Source organism: Eurosta solidaginis, chromosome 3 (assembly GCF_040869045.1).
Source record: "Eurosta solidaginis isolate ZX-2024a chromosome 3, ASM4086904v1, whole genome shotgun sequence".
In the NCBI taxonomy this organism is placed as follows: domain Eukaryota; kingdom Metazoa; phylum Arthropoda; class Insecta; order Diptera; family Tephritidae; genus Eurosta; species Eurosta solidaginis.
In genome coordinates, this window is record NC_090321.1 from 254,082,302 (window position 1) to 254,102,207 (window position 19,906).

Consider the following 19,906-nt stretch of genomic DNA (forward strand, 5'->3'; position numbering starts at 1 on the left):
TACAACATTTGGCACAATCTATTGAGCAGTTGTAGTGGCTCAGCGGCTACGATGTTGCGGTTGTAATCGTGTGGCTCGAGTTCGATCACCGCTAAACTTTGAAGTTTTTTAAAACAATTTTTTTATATTGTAGTTTTTTAACTCTTATTTTTCGTTCAGTTCCACTCATATATGTACAGCTAATTCTCAAACTTGTTATGAAATGTTTTAAATATATATTCAGATTGCATCAATAAAATGAACAATTTCTCAATAAGAGAAAGACAGGAAAAAATGCATATTATGCGTTTTTTCATCTTTTGGTCTTTAATAATAGCTTTTTTGTTATTAATATTTTTTATTAATTACAAAAAAATTATTATTAATAAAAATAAATAAATGAGTACTAATTGGAAAAATCACGTTCCCTCTCCATCCCCCCAACCCCTCCAACAAAGATCAAGAACAAACCGTTCTTGAATTGAGACCGAAAAATTTTAAATCGTATTGCTTGAAATGAGCACTGAAGGTTCACACATCAATACCAAAGTGGTCATAAAATACGAACGGTGTGCTTGGAAAAACTGTTCTTAAAACAAGTCCATCGGTCACGAGTTAAGAAAAAACGTACTTAGCAGACTTTTGTCAACGAATGTTCTTAATTTTGAACTTGTTTCGTTCGTTTTAGAACGATTTTTTCTCTGAGTGTACGCCCAAGTATGTTTGTATGTCTCAAATGCAACTGCGCCGCACGTAAAAAAAAAAAGTTCGCAATATAACAACAATAACAACTAACGAACCAGTAAATCTACGCATGAAATGAAGAGGCGCTTAGCCATGAAACCATGAAACTTACTGTTGTAGCTGCTTTTATGCCTTGCGGCCAGGACTAGGGCCAGAGCTACAGCGACGGTGATGCATTGTTCAACTTCATTGCGATCAGCATTGAGTCATTGAGCGCGCCCTCTCACACATGTCTGCGTGTGTTTATGTGTTTTCATGACATGTACTGACACTGACTTTGAGTCACAGCCCGCCAGGACTAAGACACACCAACCGACCGAGCGCCCGCCAGCTTAGTCGACGGTTTTTTGTTGGGATCCGCATTGGCAGTATGTTTGGCCCGTGCATATGATTGAATATTTTTGAATGCCTTTTTTTTGTACTGCCTAAGCTAAATCGCGCTTTTAGAGATCTTAATTTTTTTTGCGGCCGCTTTACGCTTGCATTATTAGCCTAAAGCTATGTCAACTTTGGTGGTCTTTTGGGGTGCACAAGTGTATAAAACGTCTGTGTTTCTTCTCGATTTGATCCGCGAAAGATTGATGTTAATGTTTATGGGCATTGGTGTGAACATTCTGATTCGCATATTTGTTTTGTTGCGTCGATTTACAAGAAAACTTACATACGTGTGTGTGAGCTTATGCCCTTTACCTGCGTCGATTGAGGTGGAATTTGAAATTATGCAGCTTTTAAAAGCTTTCTATATTAAACGGTTGTTAAACAGCGCTTACGGTTATATTATGACATTGCGTTGTGTGGTAGCTATTGGAGGACCACACAAGCTGAATGTTTGGGAAGCTTTTGAGGATACATTTTTTAATGAAGTTTCCGAAATTGAAAATGGGCTCACTAATCTGGTGAGAAGTTATTGCGGAAATACTTATGAGTAATAGAGTTTGAACTTTTCGACCAAGGTGGAAACAAACTTTCCCAAATTGGTTATTTTTATTGATTTTTCGGCCGGACTATTTTCCCGAAACATCATCATGACTCGTGGTCATAACTCAAAGCTTATACCTCCTGAAGAGCGGATTGTTATAGATTGTATTAGAACTTTTCCCAAACTCTACGCTGATTTCGCTGGCTTAGTTTTAATGACAACCAGAAAACAGGTCATCGACCAAACTACCACCGCAGGTTTACTACCATGGCGTTTTCCCTCAGGGAAAAATGGGTTAGATGGCCTAGAACATTCGATGTAGTCATAATTCAATTGTTCCTGAGATGTTTGGGCAAGTACCTTGTTGGTGCCTTTTTTCGGAACGTACCCGATTAACACTAGCCTAAGGACCATTAAGCGATAAAACTACCCTAAACCTTCCGAGGGTCTCCCCATCAATTCAAGAAGTAGAAGAAGAATCGGTGGGTATTATACAGGGCTTAAAGACATGGTTCCACATCGCAATCGTAAGACAAATTTTGCCCTATGTCATTAGGTTTTGATGACCATTACACGAAAGTAATAAAATAATTTGCTGGATGGAAACGTGCAGCGGTCAGCCGTAATGTTCATGTTAAGGGCATTGCTTTCTTCCGATAGGCTTGTATGTTAACATCTAGGGAAGTTTTTATTGAGTTGGACTGAATTCAATCCTGCCCTGGATCAGAAAATTAACAGTGTAGAAATTCGCTCTTCTTAAGTGCAAGTCTAACGAGATTATTGTCATAAGGAGGGACGCTCAATGGCCTCAATCTAAGAATCAACGTAATATCAAACCCGAAGGAGTTACGATTGTTTCCTCTACCGATGATTGTTTCCTATCACCAACCAAGTCTTCAGCAACCACATTAACGACGCGTCGAAAATATTCACGTCGTTAGCATTACGCTACCGACTGGTCTACAGCCAAAAATACTGTCACGAATATTAGCAGCACTAAGGGATTCTATCATCTCTAAGCCGATGCTAAGCTGTGATTCAAGTCACATCAATAATTCAATCATTATGACTACACATATGTACGTATACGCAGGGAGAAGCAACGCACACACACATGCAGATATCTTATCTGAGATATGCAATATAATTGGGGAAGTGTCGCTCACAAACACACGCGCATATGTTAGCTATACATGTACACCTGTAGTTATAATTATAACAGATAACCAACTAGTAAATTCTAGAAATGGAAGCGCCTAGAAGATGCAACGATGAAATTAAAGAGTATAAAAGGCAACCACGGTAGAGGCGCTGCAAGCAGTTTTGATTAAGACGCTATCTGGCGAGCAATAGCAGTATTATTTATTGTGGAGTACTTTAATAAAGGCCATTTTTCCATTATTCAATATTGGAGTTATTTATTCAACAGTTTAGTGATTCGAACTTAGAAGAAGGTTGTAAATAAGAGGATTTGCAGTAAATTCGTTACAATTGGTGTCAGAAGAGGAATTGTTGAATAAATTCCAGAGGACGACAAGGACATGGCAAAGTTCAGTGAATTGAAAATCCATCAATTGAAGAAGGAGTTGGAGAGCCGTGGATTGAATACAACCGGCAATAAGCTCGAACTTCAGGCAATACTACGAGAGGCAGTGGAAGCAGAAGGAATTAACGTGGAAGAGTATGTCTTTCATCTTGATGGCGATGATACAACAACAGAAATTGAAGAGAAAAACGAAACATCGCAGACAGTTACCAGCACAGACTTGAACATGATATTGGCTGCAATAACTGCTCAAACATCGACAGGGGCATATCACCTGGAATCGCAGTCGACACAGATTACATCCAAGATGGAAACTCAACTGGAAGAACAGAACACATATATAGCATCCCAACTGGAATCACAGGAGGCACGTATTTCAGAAATGACGTCGCAAGTGTCATCTCAACTGGAAGACCAAAAGACATATATGGTATCTCAATTGGAAGCGCAAGAGGCACGTATATCTGAAATGTCGGCAGAAATTTTGGAACAGGTATCATCAAAACTGGAAGCGCAGGATGAAAAAATGGCTCATTTTCAGGCAGAAGTAGATGATTTAAAAGGTCGTATGGAGCAGTTACAACTAAATCGCCCAGCTGTTTCAGCAAGCAATCCAAAGGTAAAAACACCATCCTTTGACGGTTCCGTTCCTTTCCAGGTGTTTAAAATTCAGTTTGAGAAGACCGCAGCAGTGAACAACTGGAGTGCTGAAGATAAAGTTGCTCCACTATTCGTGGCGTTGAAAGGATCTGCTGCTGAAATCCTACAAACTATTCCCGAGGGAGAGCGAAACAACTACGAAACATTGATGAGCGCTCTAGAGAGGCGATACGGAAGCGAACACAGGAAGCAGATACACCAAATAGACTTGCAAAACCGCTACCAAAAAGCTAATGAGACTTTGCAGGAGTTTGCGTCAGATGTCGAAAGGCTTGCACATTTGGCGAATGCCGACGCACCCGTGGAATACACCGAAAGGGTAAAAATTCAGAGCTTTATAAATGGCGTACGGGACGTCGAAACGAAGCGAGTCACATACGCAAACTCAAAGCCAACATTTGCAAAAACGGTATCACATGCATTGGCTCAGGAAACTGCCTCACTATTGAGTAAACCAGCATACAAAGCTCATCGTGTGGAAGTGGAAAGACCAGATTGGGTAGACACAATTTTGGAAGCACTGAAGGGATCACAACAGAAAAACGCCGGAGTTATTAAATGTTTCAAGTGCGGCAACCCAGGTCATATTGCACGACATTGCAGCACCGGTCCCAGTAGCTCCAACAATGTGGGTGGCCGTAAACGCAGAGCTGAAGGAGATGAGCAGATCTCCAAGTCCACTCAATCGTTAAACTAAAGCGAGTCAGCCGCAAGCGGCGACAGCTGGCTCCCTCAATTGAATGCCCCATAATCTCTATCTCACAAATTGGAAGAAGGTTAAACAATCTTACTGTCGAAGGACATGTGGGTGGAAAGGAACGTTTACTGACTGTAGATACGGGTGCATCTCATTCCATGGAGCAAGATTGCGCACAGCCACTGGAGAAGACACGACGGTTCTAGGAGAAGTATCATGTGAAGTCGCAATTGGGAACGTCACGGTAATACACAATTTTATAGTGGCAGAGATTGTTGATGAAATCATAATTGGAGTGGACTTCTTAATCGACCAAGGCATCAAGATCGACATGCAAAGCAAGATGATGCGATATAAGAACATGGATGTACCACTTAATTTCGGCTACGAGAGAGGCTACAGCAGTAAACGAGTGCTGGTGGAAGAGAGTCAGCAAATCCCACCAAAATCGGAAGCAGTCATCTGGGCAAAGGTTGATGCAGATTGTGGGACAAACAAATTGTGAGTTGTCGAAGCAGCAAACAAATCAACACCGAACATACTTGTAGGAAAAACCCTGGCTATGACAAAACAAGATGGACGTATTCCGGTAAGAGTACTCAATGAGTTCAAGTACGAAATGGTTTTCCACACTCGACTTGAAAAGCGGCTACTGGCAAGTGGAAGTGAAGGAGGAAGACAAAGAGAAAACAGCCTTCAGCGTCGGAGATGGTCTTTGACAATTTACAGTAATGCCTTTTGGAATGTGTAATGCACCAGCTACTTTAGAGAGACTCATGGATCAGGTATTGAAAGGACTACATTGGAAAACATGCTTGGTGTACCTGGATGACATCATCGTATTGGGCAAGAACTTTGATGAACATCTTAAAAACTTAGAGGAAGTTTTCCAGAGAATAGCTGGCGCTGGTCTGAAGTTAAGTCCCAAAAAGTGTGCGCTGTTCAAAAAGGAAGTAAATTATTTGGGCCACAAGGTAACGACAGAGGGCATCTGCACTGTGAACGAAAAGATAGAGGCTGTAAAGGATTGGCCAAGACCACAGAACCTACATGAATTGAGAAGTTTCCTTGGGCTGTGCACATATTACCGCCGATTTGTACCAAATTTTTCCAGCGTAGCCCATAGCTTCCATGAGCTTGCAAGAAAAAATAAAGCTTTTGGATGGAAGAAGGAGCAAGAAGTGACTTTCCAAACGTTGAAGGAGCGGTTGTGCACTGCCCCAATGTTAGCAGGAGCAACATTTATTCTAGATACAGATGCGAGTGTATATGCTATAGGAGGCGTTTTATCACAACTGGTCGGTGGACAGGAGAAGGTAGTTGCATATTACAGCCGCTCGATTGGAAAACTAGAGAGGAACTACTGCGTTACGCGTATCAGGACAGATCACGCAGCGTTGAAATGGGTTTTACAGTTCCGTAATCTGGACGGACAATTGGCACGGTGGATCAAGCGACGGTGGAGAGCTATGACTTTTCCATTGAGCATCGAAAAGGTAGTACCCATGGAAATGCTGGTGCAATATCACGAAGACCAAGTAGTTTGGAATGCAAGCACTGTTCAAAGGCCGAGGCTAAAGAAGACATTATAGATGTTCGGCTAATGACTATAATATATACAGATAAATGGGACAAGGAATAGCTAAGGAAGTGTCAGCTAGAAGATACAGATCTGTCACATGTTATGCAAGGGCTCGAACGAAACGAAAGACCAAACAGAGAAGAGATGTCAGCAGAGAGTCCCATTGCGAAGTCATTTGGGCACAGTGGAACAGTTTAGAATTGATATCCGGTTGCCTTCATCGAGTATGGGAGAGTGAGGATGGTAAATACAAAAATAAACGGATAGTTGTTCCCAGAAAGAGGATTCCTGACGTGCTCAGCGAGCTGCATAATGGTCCAAGTGGAGGTCATATTGGAATCACGAAGACGCTCGAAAAAATTAATCAGAGATTCTATTGGGTTGGTTGTCCTCAGTCGGCCACCGAGTGGATTGCGAACTGCGAGGTTTGCAGTAGAGCGAAAGGGCCCAAAACCCGAAGTCATGGCCAGATGAAGCAATATAACTCAGGTGCGCCATTTTAAAGGATCGCTATGGATGTCGCAGGTCCATTTCCTACTAGCAACTGCGGAAACAAATATGTACTGGTGGTTATGGATTATTTCAGCAAATGGCCCGAGGTATACCCAATCCCAAATCAAGAAGCGGAAACAGTAGCAGAAGTCGTCGGGCCGTAAGGTGAAATAACTCGTTTTATTTACACTCAACCCATTTAGATCGAACGAGCTTAAAAGTACACAAAAAGTAGCAGAAGTGTTTATAAACAATTGGGTTGCAAGGTATGGGGTACCAATGGAGTTACATTCTGACCAAGGCAGGAATTTCGAATCAGCTGTATTCCAGGAAATGTGTAAATCATTGGGCATTCGAAAAACACGGACAACTGCATTGCATCCTCAGTCCGATAGTATGGTGGAACATTTCAATAGAACCTTGGAGGAGCATTTAAGGAAAGTAGTAGACAAGTACCATAAGGAGTGGGATAGCCGCATACCATTATGCTTAATGGCCTGCCGATCGGCAGTACATAGACAACGGGCCAAACTCCCGCAAAGGTAATTTTTGCCAATGACCTTCGACTGCCAGCTGACTTGAAGTATTGGATAGATGCCGATGCGGAGAAAAATGTCAAGAAATCCACTGATGTCTTCAAAGAAGAGCTGAGAGAGATACACGATCTGGTAAGGCAACGAGCAAAGATTATGAGTGACAAGATGAAAGCGAGGTACGATAAAGCAATTAATTCGGAAGGTTTTCAGGAAAGAGATTTGGTGCTGTTATACAACCCACAACGAAAAAAAGGTTTGTCCCCGAAATTGCAGTTGTAAAACGGATCAACGATGTAGTGTACCGCATACAAACCATTGGCAAACCAGGAACCAAAATGAAAGTGGTTCATTTGGAAAGGCTGGCAGCGATTAGATCGAGAGATTTGTCTTATCGGGAGGGCAGTGTCACGAATATTAGCAGCACTGAGGGTTTCTATCATCTCTAAGCCGATGCTAAGCTGTGATTCAAGTCACATCAATAATTCAATCATTATGACTACACATATGTACGTATACGCAGGGAGAAGCAACGCACAAACACATGCAGATATCTTATCTGAGATATGCAATATAAATGTGTAAGTGTCGCTCACAAACACACGCGCATATGTTAGCTACACATGTACACCTGTAGTTATAATTATAACAGATAACCAACTAGTAAATTCTAGAAATGGAAGCGCCTAGAAGATGCAACGATGAAATCAAAGAGTATAAAAGGCAACCACGGTAGATGCGCTGCAAGCAGTTTTGATTAAGACGCTATCTGGCGAGCCATAGCAGTATTATTTATTGTGAAGTACTGTAATAAAAAAGCCATTTCTCCATTATTCAATATTTGAGTTATTTATTCAACAGTTTAGTGATTCGAACTCTCCTCTCTGGCAGTACTTGCGGCAAAAATAATGAAATGCTCTTAGCTACCTATAATAGATCAGTCGCTTGTGGGCTACGCGTCTCCGATATAGTCGCCGAGCTCAAAAGAAACACACTAGAGGAAACTTGAAACAGGCCTGTAAAAACACCGCGCTCAGAACTACCAGGAGATGGCTTCTTATGTCGCCAGAACATAATATACGCAGTGAGTCGGGAACCTCCCCATAAAGAAGACGAACGAAATGGTGAACAAACAGTTTCTGTTGAGTACTGAGAAACCTGGGTATTTCATCACGCATCTGATTTAAAAAATTCAGCCTCCCAGGCACAAGGTGATCATATCCGCAAGCACTATGAAGAAATCCGACACACAGGAGTTTAGCAGTTTCAACTAAAAAGAGCATTAAAAGGCCCTCAGAGTCATCCGCAAAGGGTCAGCAAAGTCCTGTGCCAAAAATATCCGGCGAACTCCATTCTCATCGTCAAATACTAGGAGCTTGCAGTTGAGGAAAATAGACTTCCCAGGGGGACGTACGTGACTCTGGCACAACTCCGACCTTGATGCTGTAATGGGCTAAGGTTTTGCCTATCGGGCATACGCAATGTGTGTCCTCAATGTAATATATCTCCACATGACGCCAACAATCTTATGAACTTAAATGTGGAACCAACGCCTCTAACACATATGTTTTTTTTTGATCCAAACCTATTGAAATTGCAAGTTTGGCGAAATCGATGACAATTTGTGAGTGATCGCACCTATTGGATGGGGTGACGCACTGCTAAAAGACGAAGAAAAACACCTGTTGTTTACAGATAAAACCGAGGTTCTTATGCAGCTTCTTTCCTTCACATAAATGAGCCTTAGTAAACGCAGAGAAATAAGTTGAGCACCTATTTTACCTAGAAGGATCTCCTGATACAAAAGATTTTAGCGCGTGCTTACCTGTTCAGAAATACATTGGTCGAAGACTACAAGTTCATGATTACTAACCGCTTCCTTCGTTATAGTCAAACACTAATAATCTAAGTCAGCGACTATAAAATCAGAGTAAATCGATGGAAACTGCGTCTAGCTCGTAAGCGCGCTTACTTTTAACGGCGATCAGATACTAAATCGCAGCTTTCGATAGAAGGACTTCGGATCAAGTGACGTCACAACTAAGATCCAAAATTCATCTGCCTTAGCAAATGCCGTTCAGAGTAGCCATAAAATATGCAAGTCAGCAAAATTGTAGGAAACGTGAAAAAGCAATACATTACAAATTGGAAGGGAAGCTTGACCTTAATCTCCTTATACGTATATCGCACGAATGTGTTATCAATATTACTATAATACATATGTAGAAGACTGCGGTTAGTCGATGGACAAAGTCGCTCTAGACTTCCCGTTGGCTAAACAAATGTCACCTAGCACTAGATAGCAGCACAAATCGCTGATTGACTGATTCATACTGTCGCGGCTCATTGTTCTGCTGTGATGAAAACTGTAATTGGTTCTTTCATTGCCATTATGGTTGAGCGGTGATTGTAAGCTATGATTTATCACATAATGCTCTTTTGTACCTGCGACTTACAAAAACCACTGCGAATGAGGATTTATATTCACAGATCAACCCTTCCTTCCAAACTTCATAACTACAATTTAGTTGCTGGTTACCTTTCTTCATTATAAACCTACTAGCAAAACCGGCAGACGTTGTTCTGCCCTAAATTTGGCCTATCTGCATACACTTTAATAAGCTTTTTCCATCTAACTCTGCCCTCCCCCCTCTACACTTTTTCCTAACCCTTTTATTTACTCCTCCCTCCGTCTTTTTCACTTCATCTATCTCCATCTTCGTCTCATTCTATCTCTTTCTCAGTGTCCTTCTCTCCTTTCTCTTCTCTCTTCTCTCAAGTTCTTCTTATTCTTCTTCATCCCTTATTTCCAGTCCCAGAGGGTGGTATGTATTTTGTTCCAATCCCCTTCCGAGTCTCAGTCCCAGTCCTAGTCCTAATCCCAGTCACAGTCCGTCTCTGGTCTACTTCCCGAAATAAACGATCGTAAATACTAATATAGGCAAATTTATATACCAAACTAGAAATTTCATGGCAATCTTTTTATCCGTTCTCGAGTTATGGAGTGGCAATCAAAATGTACACTTCTGTTTATATATATAGATACATAAGTGGCCCATTGCTAGGCACAATTAGCGGCGAATCTTTAATTACAACAAAATTTATTCACCAACTTATTTGTTTAAATCGCTGCTAATCTCTGCAATCCAAAAAAGAAAAGCCATTAACTTTCAATACCAGGTGCCGGCCACAATAATAAAGAACCTGTTGAGTTCCGTCTCTCCTGCTATCATACACACATATGAACTTAGGTATATGTTCCATACTTAAACCACAAACGGTTCTTAATAGAGTCATAAAAACGTTCATTACTGACCTACAAATTACTGCGAACGACAAGTAGGCTAAGCCATGCCACACACACAAGAACCTTTCACAGTTGCAGTCTATTTACATACTACGCATGCGCACACCGTTTCAGCCAATTGAGCCTAGAAATTTTGCTTTAGCTGCCGTAGATATCGACGCAAGTTGCATGAATTTTGTGAAACGACGTGCTGTGTGTGTGTGTGTGTGTTGATTTTGTGTCTGGGGCGCGTCAAGTTAACTACTCATAACTATTGGATTAATCTGAAATATATTCATAAGTTGAAGTCACCAAAAGCCGCACAGTCAAACACTCAGTACTTACACACAGTAGAAAAAGAAGGGAGCAGGAAAATACACTGAATTACATGACAACCGCTTACACAGAATATCAGATGCATAGATATGTAAGTACTCGACCATGTAAATGTACGTAAATCAAATCAAATATCAAACTTCAGGGTGGTCGGCTGGTAGCGGCAATACCCTACTACCGACTCTACCTATACCGCCGCCGCAGTAGTGCTGGTCCCACATGATTAGCAATGAATTTAAAGAAATTCAAAATATGTACGCCTTTATTACGACAAAAGAGCGCGTAGAGAATTTCAACAATCAGCAATCAAAGGTCTTATCAGATGGAAGAAGTAAGGCAAATAACAACAACAAAATAATAATCAGAGTTAGAATATGAGTTGAATGAAATAAACGGGAAAACAATAATTGGTTGCCGATCAATGAGTGTACTCGCATGCCTATGTGTGGGTGTGTTGATGTGCGGGTTAATTTTTGATTTTCGGTATTAAGAGATCACTAAACCATGAGTTCGAGATCTCAACGTTTTGTGGACTTTGAAATTAAGAGAGGTAGTTCAGGGGCAGTCATCTTCTCATAGATTTTTGCACATGGAAAATCTGACTTAATACACATGAAGACTTTGTCCCCTTTCCCAGAACTACTCAGCAAGCTAACATCTCATCCTAATCAAAGTCTGTTAAGATAGGAGGTATTCTGCTGACCGCATACTACTTGTTGTTAGCAATGATGGGGAAAACGTAATGAAAATTCTGAGCAGTTTCATCCTCTTCACAACAGGAAGGGCGGTAATGCCAGAGGTAGCAAACGTGTTTCTGCCAAGGAAGGGGAAAATGCACTGCAACTTACTTACTTAATTGGCGCTTTACCGTTTAAATGGTTATGGCCGTCCAACAAGGCGCCTCAGTCGCTTCTTTGCAAGGTTAACTGGCGTTAAACGGTCACACCATAGGAGTTTAAATCATTTTCCACCTGGTCCCTCCACTACAGGTGTAATTGTCCTCTTCCTCTGCTTTCATAGACACACTGAAAACTCTCCGCAATACCATATTCCTCAAGTCAGAAGGTCAGTAAAAGAAAAATGGCCAGCCATCTCATTATTCTCAAGTCATAAAGTACAGTATTGAGATAGAAATTCAGTAGTGTACTGGACCACACCCACGACAAGGTTACAGGTTTTATTATTATTATTTATTTATTATTACGACGTTTTAAGCCTAAAACTTAGATTATTACAAATTATAAATACATTTTAATAATAATAGGATATATAGCGCTTGGGGTGTCGGAATGAAATTCCGATCAGCACGAGAACTGGTGATCCCAACGGGCGAGTCTTGGAGTCATATCATTGGGAGGTTGGAAGGACGTGTTGTCAATCCTGCCCTATTCCAAGACGTATGACAGTTTTATTATTTATGCTGTCGGAATGCATTTGATTCCTGTCAACCCAAAAGCTAGCAGCTCAGCAGAATGAGCCACTCTTATAGGACGGTTGGAAAGCACGTGTTTGCAATGCTCCCTGTACCAGCTTTTATGTAAACATAATTAATTATAATATATCATTGTTGTAGGAATATACGTGATTCACATGAACACTCCAACTGTTTGTCTGAGACGATATTTTCAGGAATTCCTTCCTAATTTGATTGCGAGCGATATATGTATTTGACCTAATGCATAAAGTTCCTCTGTGTCTATTTGGATTGCCATGTACGCTCAAGGATCAGTAACATGAAATACAGATACAAAATACTTTATCTTATTGGAAGGGTTTTGCAATATTCTAATAAACTTTTTTTGAAGGTGTTTAAATTTTCACAATTTTTAGCATGATTAGTTAGTTTGTTAGCGGCCACCGTGGTGTGATGGTAGCGTGCTCTGCCTATCACACCGTATGCCCTGGGTTCAACTCCCGAGCAAAGCAACATCAAAATTTTAGAAATAAGATTTTTCAATTAGAAGAAAATTTTTCTAAGTCGCCCCTCGGCAGTGTCTGGCAAGCGCTCCGATTGTATTTCTGCCATGAAAAGCTCTCAGTGAAAACTCATCTGCCTTGCAGATGCCGTTCGGAGTCGGCATAAAACATGTAGGTCCCGTCCGGCCAATTTGTAGGGCAAAATCAAGAGGAGCACGACGCAAATTGGAAGAGAAGCTCGGCCTTAGATCTCTTCGGAGGTTATCGCGCCTTACATTTATTTATTTATTTTAGTTAGTTCATTAAAACATTTCAGGCCTTTGTAAAATATATTTTGCTTGTCCATTTCTGTTTTGAGAAGAGGTAATTTAAAATTATTATTTTCCCTGATTATGTAAGAATGGGTTTCATTCACATAAACAAATTTTTCACTTAGGTAGGCTGGTAATTTACCATGCTTGATATAAAATAAAAATTTCATACTATGGTAAAATATCAACTGTTTCACACTCAACCAGTTTAGTGCATCAAGCATACTCTTTATGGAAATATCGTATCTCACTTTCAATATAAATCTCATAGATTTGATTTGCATAATTTGTAACCTGTCTACTTGTGTTTCGTTGGCAATAAAGAATAGTGTAGGGCAATATAAGAAGTGCGGTTCTATGATGGATCTATAAACTTTCAACTTATATTTCTTACTAATAAGTTTACACGATCTCTTCCAAAATCCAATTTTTTTGCCCATTTTGGCAACAATGTAATCAAAATGATCTGTAAACCTCAGTTTATTGTCAATCAGGATCCCTAAGTACTTAAATATTTTGGCATCCTCAAGGTTCGTATTCATTATTTTTAGATCAAAATTAAGTGATTCTCTATTGGTCGTCCTAGATAGAACCATGAACTTAGTTTTGTTAACGTTAAGCTTGAGTTTATTAGTGCAAAGCCATCTATACAATGAGCCCAAATCTTCTTGCATTGTGCTCCATGCTATTGAAATATCCGTTTCATTTACTTCAAGTAGCACATCATCTGCAAACAACCTGACTTTACTATATTTCAGTGCTGATGATATATCGTTTATGTAAATGTTGAACAGGATTGGTGCTAATACCGACCCTTGTGGTAAACCTATGTCCACTTGTGCCTCGGATGAGACTACTGACTCGATGGTTGTTCTTTGTTTACGGTCTGATAAGAAGCTTCTAAACCACTGCAATTCATTTTCCCTAATACCAATTTTTTGTAGTTTATCGAGCATTATATTCCAATCAATTGTTTCGAATGCTCTTTTCAGGTCAATGAAAACTGCTACTATAAGTTTTTTTAGGCTCAGCTCTTCCTTCCAGCTTGATATGAGGTAATTTAACGCCGTCTCGCAAGAGTGCCTTTCTCGGAAATCGGATTGTTCCTTTATAAGGAATTTATTATTTTCTAAATAATTAAGCAGTTGATTTTTTATTACAATTTTCATAATTTTTTCTATGTTATCTTAGTTCTTAGTTCTTCTGCCATTATTGAATCCTTTACTTTTTTTTACTGTTCTGACTCTGAACAACTTCAATTTCTCTGTTTATATCAACAATGCTATCTATAAAGAAGGAGTTCAATGCTTCAGCAATATCGCGACGTGTATCATATGTCACACCTTTTACGATCAAGATCTTTTCTTGTGGCCCCGTTAAGTTTACAGCATGCTTAAGATGCTTTCAAATTAGCATGCTATCTGAACAATTGATATCAATATTATTCTCCATGTATTTAATCTTTTTAAATTTGATTAGTTTTTTGTCGTACTTAGCGGCCATGTTATATTCGGTATAGTCACCCGTTGCTCTAGCTTGTGAGTGCAACCGGTATTTTAGTTTATTCAATTCTGTCAATTCTTGGTCATACCATTTATTTCTTAACTTTACCGTACTGTTTTTTTCAAACGTTGGTACTCCCATACAATCTACTAAAGAAGTATTTATATAGTTGACCATGTCGTTGACATTCCTGCTTTTTATTAAACTGAGATCGCAATTCCTTAGTAGAGTCGTCAAGTTATCGGCCCAATAATTCTCCCAGGATGTTGATGAAATGACTCTTCGTAACGGGTTTGAATTACTTACTTTTATAGCAAATCAAATAATTTCGTGATCGGATATTCTGTGGTCTTTAAGATTTCCACAAGACCGTATATCAGCGTTTGCATATAATAAATCTATTTTTGTTTGAGAAGTTTCCGCGACTCTTGTATTGAAATTTATTTTTTGTTTCATTGCGCTACGTGCACAAATTTCATTCAGTTTGTAGCTACTCGAAGAGTTAATATTTAAGTTTATATTGAAATCTCCAACTAGAAGGGAGATCGTACCTGATTCTAATACTTCTGATAAAATACTCTCTACGAGATTTAAAAATTCACTGTCACTAGAACTTGGGGAATGGTACAACACACCTATTTGCCACTTAATGTCCACTTGCTTTAATTTTACTATAGCATACCATACATTTCTATCAATTGATCGATTAAACCTGACTTAGTACTTGATTTCCTTTTTCAGTAATAAAACGACCCCTCATTTTACAACAGAAATACCAATCTTACTGACTACTGACTTCATCTAAAACTGTAAGTTGAAAGAATGTGTTCATTACGGGATCTTTTCACCGCGCTTCAGTGCCCTCTTTTTCCAGCACCATCGATCTCTGTAGGTTTGCTTGCTGCAGTGGGTTCAGCCTATACTTAGCAACTAATAGTGATCTGAGCTCTTTTACTTGCCAGCCTAGCATATTGAAAACACTCAAGGTATGCTAGCCATTTAATGCAGAACGGTTTATTGAGAAAGTCCAAAATTAGAATTTTGGTTCTTGACCTTAGGTAAGGTTGAGAGCAATACGTAGACTGGATGAGTTCATGGTGTTACCAGAAGTTTGCTCAATCACCAAACTGAAATACCCTATCAAAAACCGGACTTATGTTATAAAATAACTCCATCTTCCTTGCAAATGCTAGGAGCTTTAAATGACCTATGCTACTGTTGCTTTGAGATGTAATCGTTGCCTCATTCTTTATAGCTAGAGTCTTAATCTGGTTAGCGCAGGGCATGATCACAGCACGTGCTCGATCTTCTCCTACCGCAACAGGAACTTCTGGCAGTTGCTTGGAGTATAATGTGCCGCCGGGTCCGTATTCGCTACGTTGACCTTTTACGACGACTTATTGTTTAGAATGATTCCTAGAGATTTTGTACAAGATTTCTCCAGCAGGGTCATCTCTCCTAGCTTAGGTTTAGTCCAATTTGGGACCTTATACTTCCTAGTATACCAGATCATATCCGTCGTCTACACTATGTGGTCCAATACGACATTTAACGTCCAGGTATGTATATCCCGAAGTTACGGATTCAGCAAAGAATTAATTGAAGCCATTTTTGACATATGACAACTACAACGGCATCTGTATGAGCCGTAAGTTTAACGGATCGTCGTCGCCAGCGTCCAAAACTGTGTTGATAATACCCCGCCTTGAAACGTGCCACTGTACACTGACCTTGTGGCCTCATGCAGCACCCATTACATAGTAATCTTCCACAATTTAGGATGGTTCTTGATCTTAAGAAAGCAATCAGCTTCCACTCGAATCAGATGATATCAATAAAGGATAAAATGGGAATCACAAGGATAACATTCAATAAATGAGTAGTGCGACTTTACCGGAAATTTAAATTTTTATAGAACATTGCTTCTGAGGTTATCTGTATAAATTGCCATTTGGTAGCATCCCAAAAAGAGTTGCACTTCTTTTTTTAATACTTACGCTTTGAAAACTATACCAAGCGAGTCTTAGTCCATTCGGTTAACGATATTATCAGGGCAGTGTAGACCTTTTTCCATTTCATCGCTGGTAATGGTTGTAGCATTGGAGGTATTAGCAGCTACTTCGCCGATTAGAGAAGGCCTAAATGGCTTTAAAGAATGCTGGTCTCATTTTAATTATTTATACAGATATATATTCCGTCAAGTATTTATTTAATTTTTGTATGGATGTCGTTGATAGCTTGTATTTACAGCTTCCAATCAAATGGATGTGTTGGAGTTTTCGAACCTTGTCATAAGCCGTTCGGACATATCGCTTTATTCTCCCGAAAATTGCGGCCCTGCATCGTGTAGTCGTCTACAGAGATGTTCTCGTTTGTAACAGATCGGAAGGAACTATCTCTTTTGAATTTTATTGTACTCATTAACATTGAATATCTTGGCATCATAATATTTTCCTTAAGCGCTCGAAGATTTTGTTATTGTCCGTTTTTTAAGAGGTAGTCGCGGGTACTTTAGTGGCGAAGCTAGGTCGACGGCAACTGATAATCAGTAGAGTTATGACATTTTTTAAACGGTTAAGCGCTGACTAAGTAAGTAAGTAAGTAATAAAATTGTTCGGATGTTGAACGGTGGACGAATCTGACCGTTAGAAGCCGTGAATAGGGCAGCCGTCGACTAAGATAATGGTATCAAAAAAGTCATCGAGGAGAAAGATTAGGAAGATAGTCACTTCATTGGGACTGCAGATAATCTAAAGAGCTAACGGGGATTCGCAGTTGTTTTCGCTCAGTAATCTGTGTTTAAAATCATGAAAACTCTGTCTGGTGGCAGAAGCGAGCTTCAATAGTGCAGTGCCCACTAGTGATTCTAGTGTTAATGCTCCTCAGCCAATCATAAGCATAGGAGGTCCGCCACCGGTATCGTACTTAGCATCTTATTTTATGGGGCATCCGCCAAAACCATCTGAAGCATTACATTCCCTGTTAAACGGTATTAAATGAAAAAAGTTTACTTAAGTATGTAGGAATAAAGGTATTGAGATGAATGCGAACTCATTGACATTTTCTGAGAAAAAAATTACAATCAGTAAAAAAAAACAAAAAAATGCAATAAATGGGACAGGAATTTTGCTTAGCATAAAATAGTAGTGCAATATAGAGCAGAATAATGGGCCCCACATTGAGGATATATATGAGTCACTGAATCTCGATTTACCTTGGATTAGGTAAGGGTGAACTGGCCGTGCAGTGAGGATCTCAATGGACTGAATGAGTACATATGTAGGTTTACCTAGTAATACTAGAGGCTTCATAGGACTTATGCGGCTTGCTGCTTCTATATCTGACAGCTGTATCACCCCTTATAGCTGGAGTCTTACCTCGATCATTTCCTTCTCCAGCACGCACTTACTACATCCGCTATCACTGATTATCCTATCCCGATTCACCTCACTCGATTATTCTGCACTAACCAAAACAACCTTCGATTGAACATCGGGTTTGTACGTTCTAATGCTCCTACTTATCCAAAACTTTCAACGACTCTACATAACAATCAAGCATTTTGATGTGTTCATTAAGTAAGCGACGCATGCGCCATAGATTGTAGGTTAGACACCAGCATGGGAATAATAGAGAACAACAACAAAAAAACATAAAATTCATAATTAGAATAAAAATGTATTTCTACTAAAAGATGAACTTAGATTTGGAGGAGTTGATTGTTCAATTAGGCAGTTCGTTGTTCACTTTAATTCCAACTGAACGTAAGTGAAAGGTTAAATCTGTGTCAGCAGTGAGGTGGACAACTGCGAGGCCACAACGAAAAGGAATTTTTGTATGAATCATCTTTTTGTGGAGCGCAAAGGTCAGAAACGAAAAGAAAAATAAATCTTTTGAGCGGCTTTTAATTATGGGAGTTTAATGACTTAATCTAAGCAATCTGACTTTAAAAGCAAGCGCGCATTAGATTGGCTCAACCACACGCTGTGATATCGAATGTGTAGAATGGCGGCGCATGTTTGTAACTGTCTGTCGAGATAAATATTGTTAAATCGTATATAAGATTTATTTGTTAGTATAATTTTGTATCTTAATTAATAACTGAATCTACTTATTTGTATTTTTTACACACACACACATTCTCATATGCCTACATACTTCATCGTGCTGCGTATGCAAACCGACTGTCAGAATTTGTAATCGAAACCCCACAAGTAAGTGACAGTCTCGTTGACTTTGGTTGATTACTGTAATTGAGAAACCTTAGTAATGACGTTGGTCCGGTGTAAATTAATCTTTCACTAGAGTTTGCTGAAGGTAAATTTTCATTTGTTAAACCATTTTATTAAGTTCGTACTTGATCAGACGTATGTATGTGACTCTGTATGTGGCTGGGGTTTAGTCGAGATAAGCATAAGAGCGCGTTATTTTCACACCTCAATTGCAAGTATAAAATATAAAATAAAACAAGTAAGGAAGGCTAAGTTCGGGTGTAACCGAACATTACATACTCAGCTGCCAAATTACAGCTTGCAAAGCTTTTAAATTACCCTCTTTTAAAAGTGGGCGATGTCACGCCCATTGTCCAAAATTTTACTAATTTTTTATTCTGTGTCATAAGGTCAACCCACCAACCAATTTTCATCGTTTTAACCGTCTTTGGTAATAAATTATCGCACTTTTTCGGTTTTTCGAAATTTTCAATATCGAAAAAGTGGGCGTGGTTATAGTCCGATTTCGTTCATTTTATATAGTGATCTGAAATGAGTGCCCAGGAACTTACATACCAAATTTCATTAAGATACCACAAAGTTTACTCAGGTTGTCGTGTTTACGGACAGAGGGAGGGAGGGACGGACGGACATGGCTAAATATATTTTTTTTTCGCCCAGATCGTTTTGATGTATAGAAGTCTATATCTATCTCAATTCGTTTATGCCGTTACGGTGCGTTATGCGAACAAAATTAATATACTCTGTGAGCTCTGCTCAGCTGAGTATAAAAAGCGAAGTGTTTGGTATAAGCTGTTGTGGATACACTGTAAAAAAGTCTCATTAAAAAGCGTTTAATAATGGTAAAGTGAGACTTAAAAGTTTTTCTTAGAAAGCTTAAACTTAAAACATTTTCTGAAAAAAAAATGTTACCCTCATGTTCCACCCTTAAATTCTATCTTTTAAACAAGGTCAGCTAACGCCCTGCAAAATGGCTAAATTTTGAGGTAATTGTAGCTCTTTTCTCATCTAAAGGGAAATATTTTGTGAAAGGAACACACAAACTTACCAATACAGCAGAGAATATCGACCATGGTTACATTATTTTTAGAAAAGAAAACGCCACTACAGTCGGCATCAGTTATGTTCATTGTGAGTAACTTTGGTGGGGCACATCAGCCAATCCCCTA

General features: G+C 39.4%; 1 protein-coding gene across 1 annotated transcript in view; it reads left to right on the top strand.

The window, feature by feature from the left end:
- The first annotated feature begins 1,502 nt into the window (after positions 1–1,502).
- Positions 1,503–19,906, top strand: part of inv (invected) — a 71,700-nt gene continuing 53,296 nt past the window's right edge. The window contains exon 1 of the mRNA XM_067777219.1: positions 1,503–1,619. Coding sequence (XP_067633320.1) covers positions 1,503–1,619 — 117 coding nt within the window. The remainder of the gene's footprint in view (positions 1,620–19,906) is intronic.